Below are 7,529 nucleotides of genomic sequence, written 5' to 3' on the forward strand. Positions count from 1 at the left end.
GCGCACGATCGCTGTTCAAAACAAGGCAACTGGTTGAATTCTTACTCCGAATGCGCCATCTGCCATCCACGGGCCCGTGGAAGATACGCGAAGACAGGTCCGCAATCGGCACTATGAATCCGAATTATTTGCCCATTTCGCGACACTTTAGTGTATTCAAATCACTCGCCGCGCGTCATAGATCGAGGGGTCCAAAATGGCGGGCCGCGAGAATAAGCAAACCAAAACAACGCGCATTTGCACTCACCGCACGGCGTGAAAATTATATCGCGTCGATGGCGCTTTTGCTAGTGTGTCATTTCGGCATTTATGTACGCAATAAAGGGGATGTTAATGTGACTCCAACGCCCGCCGGTCGGTTCGGTTCGAGATGAGCCGTGGAATGTGTTTTTTGTGGCCAATAATTTTTATCCTTTGTGGTACGTTTCTTTGACGCTTCGATTGAATTTATTATCTTTGTGTTGAACGGAAAATTGATTATTTCGATTGCAAGATTTATTAATGGATTTATTACGCACACAAAATTTAAGTTAAAATCTCTGCTAGCAATGATGGAAACAAGTGGTACATCTTTAAAACATATCCCGGCGACTTCGTGCTCCTCTGCTAAAGGCTGGGAAAACTTTCTAAAAAGTCTTACTTCCAGCTCTAATGATAACATTCCGTCCCGTCGCCACCCAACAGGGAATCGGTGGCGGGTTGTGATGCACCCGGGGGGCCGCTGCACATTGCACTGAGCCGTCGCGCCGCGATCGCGTATGTGACACGGCGCGATCGCTCATACTCGCGCTGATCACGAGGTTCATATCAATGTGCGGCCGCGCCAGTGCGCTCCGAATGATAAGTAAGTAATTGACTGAAATGGTACAGAAATGGCAGCCACCGCGACCAGCTGCATCACTTGAGTTTTGGCCCCACTATTTTCGATCCAATGGGACCGAGATTATCTTGCATGATTGAGGCAAGTCAATCTCGTGTGTCATCTACAGCAGTACCGCGCTGCTCTCTATTGCTTATTTCCGGATCTTGTTTCAACACCGACCGGCCGTTTCTTCGAACCCGCGGTCCTGGGAGGGTTATTTTCGGACCCTCCGTACCGAAAGGAGACACGGCGCTCCGATACTTGTGCTTCTTGAATGCACATGTGAATAAATTCAATTGCTTCCCTCGCTCTGCCTACCAACCACATTTATACTCATTGTAAAGCTACCATTTCATACACTGGCGTGTCTATTGTTTATTTTGATTTTTTGGCTCTGCTTTACCGTCTCCTCTGCCATGTGTCGTAAATGCTTTCTGCGTTTGCATTGATGTGCTAGAGACACGTGCGCCGCGCACGATTATGGTACGGCTCGGTACGGCACAACAATGCTATCGATGAAGATAACACAATAGACAAAGCAATAACAGCAAGTGGGTCGCACAAACGTGAAATAATGTGTCTGCACGTACATCGCGAACGCGACTCGTATGAGTTGCCTCCCACGGGACGAAACGGATCGGACATAAGAGATTCTCCGAATCGTTATGCGGAAAGAAGTATCGTTTCCCGTAAAATTGTTTTATGTAACCCAACCATCTTAAAGCTAGTAATAATTTAACCAAAACAATAACTTTGTATAGTAGGATACAAAAACATCATCGTCATCACGAAAATGGGACAAGCATTGCAAAGGTGAATTCTGTCATGAAATCGGTGTTATTCGCAAGAAGCTTGCATTATGTGTAGAAATTTCAGTGATGCTTTTATTAAAAGACGAAAGTCTAATCTGTGCGGACAGTAACGGTAATTTCGAAAAACGACTTCAATCGGAACCATTTCCGCAGGGGTAACGTAAATGACGTTTCGGAAGGGCTTCAAAACAAAGTTTTTATGCAATCGCGGCGGCTGTCAGTTTGGTGTTTTGAAGAAAAGGAGCTTAAAATTTTCATTCATCCGCTCAGCTGGCAAAGGTTTTAGGACCTCGTTCGGTGCGATTTTCTCTCGGATTTTCGCGCACGGAGGCCAGAGCGGTCCGTTAAACGGTCGATAGGAACGAAAGAAGAAGAACCGGTCGGGGAAGCGAGCTTCTTGCGTTCTGCTGCGTGCCACCATGGTTATTACGAAGGATACCTACCTTCCGCCGGAGGAAGAACTCACCGTGCCGGAAATCAATCTCTCTGGTCCAGCTCTTCGGGCCGGTGCCTTTCATTTGGGCAAATATTGTGAGGCGCAGAATAATGTAAGTGAAACTGATGTCGCCCTTTTCCATAGCCATTTTGTAAACGACTTTGGAAGGATGTGTCGGCGGAATTTGTTATGTAATTTGTCAATCACAACATATAACCCTCGTTAAATTCGCGAGTTTTGTTTACATTGTAGGAGTTCATGTTATGTCGCCAGGAGCTGGATGATCCGAGAGCTTGTATCAACGAGGGCAAGGCGGTGACCAGCTGTGCGTTTGAGTTTTTCCGGAAATTGAAAAAAACCTGCGCCCAAGAGTTCACGCAGTACGCAAACTGTTTGGACATGAGCAGCGGTGATTTGGCGTTCAAGCAGTGAGTTCAGGTTGTTCGTTGCTGATCACTATCAATTCTAAGTCTGAGTTTTCTCTGCCCACGGCTATCGCTGTAGCTGCCGCAAAACACAAGGAGTGTACGATAAGTGTGTGCTGGACAATCTGGAGCTGGAACGTCCCGACTTTGGTTATTTCTGTCGCGCAAAGGTTCACGCCACCGAGCGTCCAGCACCGCCGAAGAAGGAAAAGACCGTGTATTCCGATGCCACCCCTGGGCTGCCGGAAGATTATCCAAGGGAACCGGCAAAGTATGGTTCACGGTTCCACTGGTTGAATTAATGATGAAGGTGCGAATGGTGGACGAAGATGAATCGCGGCTGGTGTAGATAAGCGATGGTGTGTGTGTTCGGAAGCGCGAACCGACCGGCATTGTTAGAAGACATCATCGGAATCGTTTCTTTAGCTACAGTAAAGCGTTGCTTAACACAATGGTAAACATCCGTTTGAATGAAACGAAAGAATACCGTTTACTTCGAAGGGGTATTTTCGTGAGTATTTATCTTGGGCAGGCCACTATTTGCTCGAGGAAAGTGAATGACAGCGCCGACTATTATTTCCTTATCGTGCCATTTATCTTGACGAGCCCTGTGGGCGGGAGACCGGTAGGCCTCTTCGTACGCTGCAATCTTTGTGCATTTCAAAACAAGACTGCTCAGTTTGGGGCGCACATTGATACGAGCCGTTACAATGAAACATTTCAATTTATTCTACATTCTTGGTGTGATCAATTTTCGTTACGATGCAACGACGGCCACATTTACTTGCCGCGAAGTGTCCACAATACGGAAACTGTGCGTTCACCTGATTTTGCCCAACGGTGTGCTGCTGTACATAGTGCTGATTGGCAAAAGCAATATTTTACTAAGCATTTCCTCTGTGCAGGGTGTGGTGTTTTACGGTCGAATCATGACAACGGTTGCCACGATGAATATTGGCTTGCTTCTAAATTACTTGCATTCCAGTGCGACGCAGGTGAAATTGCTAAACGATTGCCTTGCATCGATTAAGAACTCGGAACGATACATGCTACGACGAAAGATATCCCCATTTTATGGCTCGATCATCGTACTGGTTCTGTTTACGTCGCATTATACCAACTACGAGCTTAACCAGTACACCTACGTGGAGTTGTACGCCGAAGAGTTACCTGAGCTAACGTTTTACGTGGTGTTCTACTTCACTGAGATGGTAACCGTAATGACGGCGCTTTACTACGCCTGCGTACTGGCCGTCATTCGTCGTTCGGTTCAGCTGGACTGTGAAGATCTTGAAACAAGTCGCAGGGATTGTTCGCGCTGTTGCTCTCCGGTCAATACCCATCGCCATTGCTGGCGTACGAACGAATGCTACTTTAACCGAGTGCACTGCTTGATCGAGCGCAAGCGTGCCTTTTGCTGTGCGTTTGAACTTCAGCTGCTCGTGATCACGTTGAACACGTTTCTGGTGTCGTTTTCTATTTTTTACGTCAATTTAAACAAAGTCCTTCTCTCAACGCACGACGATTGGCTTCAAATCTACTGTCGAGTGACGGAGTCAATGGGGTTCTTTTCACTGCTAGGGGCTCTGCTGCTGATTTGTTATCATACCTCGAACCTGCACGAGGAGGTAGACACGGGCTTAAGCATAAAATGGGCAAGGCATGGTGCATTAGTTCTCATGTCCGGTTGCAATCTGTTTTGCAGACACAAAGCTTAGCCCGCATAATCCAAAGGGTTCAATACGATCTTGCAGAAACATCAACAGCTGACATGGTGAGGATCTTGTGGCGCGATCAGCCAAATACCGTTTGCTCACAGTCCATTCGGTTTTACAGTACGTCATGGATGCCGTTAACTACAAGAATTTGATGATGAAAGGCATGGAATCGATCGCTCCGTTGGGTCTTTTCAACCTGGATATGAACTTTTATTTCAGTGTAAGTATTTGTTCATATTTTTCCGATGAACTGTGTGAATTGTTCATTGGTCCGTCGTTTCATCCACAGACGTTGGCAGCCATTGTAACCTATTTGGTGATTCTGATGCAGTTTCGCGAATTTGAATACAGTCAAAGTGAAATGCACTGATAACTATCATTGTGTTGAACATATTTTTTGTATCTTTACTCTTTTCTAAGAAAACATTGTATACTGACTAAAACTTTTTCAGCTTTGCTAATTTGTTATTGCGCTGCAGTGCCAATCGCCGGAGTTTGCGCCAATATGCCTTGGTGTCTGGGTCTAACTGCTCCAGCGTAAGGGGAGCGCCAACGTGTATTGACCATAACCATTCCGGATACTCCGAATTGGGTTTTAGTTTAACGTCCTCACCCTGCTTGAGAATATTGCTTCCGCACACATAATTCACCAGCCGGTTTACGTCCGTTTCGACCGGAATTACTTTTTTCTCCACCACCGGTCCAAGCTTTCCGAGCTTTTTCTTCTTCGAGCCACCGAGCGCACCTGGAACAGGTCGAATGGAGCACGGTTTTAACATTCCGAGATTCAAAGATTCCATTTGGGAGGTTTACTTTACCGCCGGGTTTTGCTGTTGCATAATTTCTCACTGCACTTTGTATGACTAAGCTACGTCTGAAGAGAGGCAGCACAGTTGAAAACCACGAGTTCATTTTATTGTCCACAAACTGAATTTAGTACAGAATCTAGTATATGATTACGTTTCAATCTTTACACGATATTATATTCCCACTGTTCAACGGAGCCTTAATTTTTTTGCCGGGTTTTTGTTTTGGGTTTGCACGTCTCGTGTTGTTTTTCAATGAAACGTCAATCAACCAAGGTATTTAGAGTCGGAGCTCGGCATGAAGTACCCAAGGTACATAAGTAGGTGGAATTTCATCAGCTACTCCGCAGGAATTTTTTCACTTTATTTTGAAAGGTTCTTCCGAAAGTTTACTTAGTTCTACTTAAAAAAACTAACATTCTTGTGTTTAGTCCTTCAGATTGAATTGTTTATTTTGCACCATCATTTACGGTTAAAAGATATCACATTGATGTACGTTACAATAAAAAACCCTCAATCCCGATACCCCGACTGCGCAAGGGGCGGTATGCGAGAGATGGAAAGCAATGTTCTACCCACTGTTTAGTCCCGTTGTTTCTTGGGGCATAAAACACTGTCGTCTAAAGTTGAGACAACCTGTGCCGGGTTGAGCAGTAGATGGTCATACTGACCGTCGCGGTATGTTTGCTCGGGCCCTTTGAGGGCGTACTTCTCGATAAATGACTCCACAATGTTTCGAACGAGGATCGAAAATTCCAGTGTCGCGTGCCACGTTACAAGCACGAACGGACGATCCCGACTAGGCAGCAACGACGGCGTTATAATGTGGCGGTAAAGGCAACTCTTCACTATCTGTTTCATTTCATCAACCTAGGAATCAGCGGAAAAATACAATCGATTTATTGTACTTCTTGCGAGAAGCGGTTCGGCCTTCGTACCTGTTGCTTGTTGGCACAGGGGTGGTAGAGAGCAACGACGGCCCCGTGTTCGCTGCTGTGCAGCCACCGCTGTGGTGGAACGTATCTATAGAGTAAACGGATGTTGACAATGATTATTCTTTCACCTAATTGCGCATCTGTTCAAACATACCGATACTCCCCGTATCTTGGCCAAAGGGGGCGATGAGTTCCGCTGTACGATAAAACAAAATTGATTTAATCAATCATGGTTAAGTGGCATTGATTGAGGTTCGGTGGCAGTTCCACACACCGTGTACTTACTACGTTGGTATCCGCTCCGCGTACTCTATGCTGCTGTTCATGCACTTGTGATTGGCCACGTACGCCGGTGGCACAAGGCGCTCCGTAATCACGGCGTCCATGTTATAATCACCCTTGTAGTCAGCCTTCGGTTCCAGGCACATATACACCGGCGAATGCGTGATGTTGTACGGATCGAAATCAACCTCCAGCCCATGCTTTGCGTCGTCACACTCCGGATTTGCTATTCCCATTGCCACACGCTCGGAGTCCTTGGTTTTCGTCCCCTCATCGTTTGTGATTGCATTCGGAGAGCCTTTGATCGGTCCACTCGCTTCCGATGCTAAGTCCGCGGGAGCTTTGGGAAACCACGATCCCTTCCATTCTATGTAGGTGTACACAAAACAATGAAATCACATGGAATCAAGATCGCAACACGAACCTTACCTTCAGCACCGTGAGCGTAGCAAATCACCGCCAAACAAACTAGGAAGCAGCGAAACATGTTGCACCGAGTATCCCAAAACCTACGAACGGAGGAACATATTGTCACGGCGGTGAATCCCAATTCGGTTCCGAATGAAGTGCTTCGCAAAAATATTGACCTGCGTTTTGGCAGCAGTGATTTCGAAACGAAATTGTTTGACAGCTGCTGGTCTGTTTGTTGTTTTGTATGGCGCACTTGAGCCTCTCATAGATTAGAGCCGGAGGGATATAGGAAAGCAATTGTTCATTGCTCTTTATTGGTACCGATAGCGCCACAAGGAAATAATATAAATAATATAATAAATAATTAAGAAACGCACAGTACTATAAACATTCAACCACTCAATGTATTTGTAATCGATTGGGTTTTGGTGAACAGCATCCTTCCCGCGGTTCACTATTCTGATACACAATTTACTACCAACATTGTTGCGGTTCTTTGTTTAATTTCCGGCGAATCATTTGTTCTTCTGTTTCTCTTTTTCTTTTAGTTGCTTCTTTCTCTCCCTTCTCTTCTCAAGTACAATCGAATGTTTTTCTTTCTTTGGTGCTTTGGCAATAATTTTTGTCATAAACGCACAAAGTTGCCGTTGAGACTGAGGACTGATCTTTTTTTGATTGGCCAGTTTAAACATAACTTTGAGATCTCGTAAAAGTTGCATGCGGGCGCCTGGCGACGGTTCATATAGGTTCCCTAGTTCTGCAGGATGCTCTTCTTCTATTATTTGAGCTATTAAGTTAGTGAGCCTGAGTTTGGGACGTCTCTTTAGCTGGTAGTGATACGT

The 7,529-nt window shown here is 45.6% G+C and overlaps 4 protein-coding genes across 4 annotated transcripts; 2 read left to right on the plus strand and 2 right to left on the minus strand.

The window, feature by feature from the left end:
• The first annotated feature begins 1,907 nt into the window (after nucleotides 1–1,907).
• Nucleotides 1,908–3,001, plus strand: LOC131206142 (NADH dehydrogenase [ubiquinone] 1 alpha subcomplex subunit 8). Its single transcript, XM_058198568.1, has 3 exons — nucleotides 1,908–2,222; nucleotides 2,363–2,538; nucleotides 2,615–3,001. Exons 1-3 carry the CDS (start codon nucleotides 2,094–2,096, stop codon nucleotides 2,835–2,837), a joined length of 528 nt encoding a protein of 175 aa, XP_058054551.1. The 5' UTR covers nucleotides 1,908–2,093; the 3' UTR covers nucleotides 2,838–3,001.
• Nucleotides 3,002–3,245: 244 nt separating this feature from the next.
• Nucleotides 3,246–4,623, plus strand: LOC131215637 (uncharacterized). Its single transcript, XM_058210028.1, has 3 exons — nucleotides 3,246–4,163; nucleotides 4,372–4,473; nucleotides 4,543–4,623. Exons 1-3 carry the CDS (start codon nucleotides 3,246–3,248, stop codon nucleotides 4,621–4,623), a joined length of 1,101 nt encoding a protein of 366 aa, XP_058066011.1.
• LOC131206143 (large ribosomal subunit protein mL54) lies at nucleotides 4,423–5,296 on the minus strand. Its single transcript, XM_058198569.1, has 2 exons — nucleotides 5,072–5,296; nucleotides 4,423–4,998 (listed from the first exon to the last, which is right to left on the minus strand). Exons 1-2 carry the CDS (start codon nucleotides 5,163–5,165, stop codon nucleotides 4,691–4,693), a joined length of 402 nt encoding a protein of 133 aa, XP_058054552.1. The 5' UTR covers nucleotides 5,166–5,296; the 3' UTR covers nucleotides 4,423–4,690.
• A 192-nt stretch (nucleotides 5,297–5,488) lies between these two features.
• Nucleotides 5,489–6,873, minus strand: LOC131216206 (uncharacterized). Its single transcript, XM_058210631.1, has 5 exons — nucleotides 6,706–6,873; nucleotides 6,280–6,643; nucleotides 6,149–6,190; nucleotides 5,998–6,082; nucleotides 5,489–5,929 (listed from the first exon to the last, which is right to left on the minus strand). The coding sequence occupies exons 1-5, from the start codon at nucleotides 6,761–6,763 to the stop codon at nucleotides 5,642–5,644; spliced, it is 837 nt and encodes a 278-aa protein (XP_058066614.1). The 5' UTR covers nucleotides 6,764–6,873; the 3' UTR covers nucleotides 5,489–5,641.
• Nucleotides 6,874–7,529: the final 656 nt, after the last annotated feature.

Source organism: Anopheles bellator, chromosome 1, assembly GCF_943735745.2.
Source record: "Anopheles bellator chromosome 1, idAnoBellAS_SP24_06.2, whole genome shotgun sequence".
Classification (NCBI taxonomy): domain Eukaryota; kingdom Metazoa; phylum Arthropoda; class Insecta; order Diptera; family Culicidae; genus Anopheles; species Anopheles bellator.

What these genes read in the sequence shown, in the direction of transcription:
- LOC131206142 (XM_058198568.1), top strand. Translation starts at nt 2,094, where the DNA reads ATGGTTATTACGAAGGATACCTACCTTCCGCCGGAGGAAGAACTCACC. An exon ending in ATTGTGAGGCGCAGAATAAT is followed by an intron (nt 2,223 to 2,362) that starts GTAAGTGAAACT and finishes TTTACATTGTAG; the next exon opens with GAGTTCATGTTATGTCGCCA. An exon ending in GGTGATTTGGCGTTCAAGCA is followed by an intron (nt 2,539 to 2,614) that starts GTGAGTTCAGGT and finishes CTATCGCTGTAG; the next exon opens with CTGCCGCAAAACACAAGGAG.
- LOC131215637 (XM_058210028.1), top strand. Translation starts at nt 3,246, where the DNA reads ATGAAACATTTCAATTTATTCTACATTCTTGGTGTGATCAATTTTCGT. An exon ending in CCTCGAACCTGCACGAGGAG is followed by an intron (nt 4,164 to 4,371) that starts GTAGACACGGGC and finishes TCGGTTTTACAG; the next exon opens with TACGTCATGGATGCCGTTAA. An exon ending in ATATGAACTTTTATTTCAGT is followed by an intron (nt 4,474 to 4,542) that starts GTAAGTATTTGT and finishes TTTCATCCACAG; the next exon opens with ACGTTGGCAGCCATTGTAAC.
- LOC131206143 (XM_058198569.1), bottom strand. Translation starts at nt 5,165, where the DNA reads ATGAACTCGTGGTTTTCAACTGTGCTGCCTCTCTTCAGACGTAGCTTA. An exon ending in TGCAACAGCAAAACCCGGCG is followed by an intron (nt 4,999 to 5,071) that starts GTAAAGTAAACC and finishes GACCTGTTCCAG; the next exon opens with GTGCGCTCGGTGGCTCGAAG.
- LOC131216206 (XM_058210631.1), bottom strand. Translation starts at nt 6,763, where the DNA reads ATGTTTCGCTGCTTCCTAGTTTGTTTGGCGGTGATTTGCTACGCTCAC. An exon ending in GCGGAGCGGATACCAACGTA is followed by an intron (nt 6,191 to 6,279) that starts GTAAGTACACGG and finishes TTTATCGTACAG; the next exon opens with CGGAACTCATCGCCCCCTTT. An exon ending in CCAAGATACGGGGAGTATCG is followed by an intron (nt 6,083 to 6,148) that starts GTATGTTTGAAC and finishes TTTACTCTATAG; the next exon opens with ATACGTTCCACCACAGCGGT.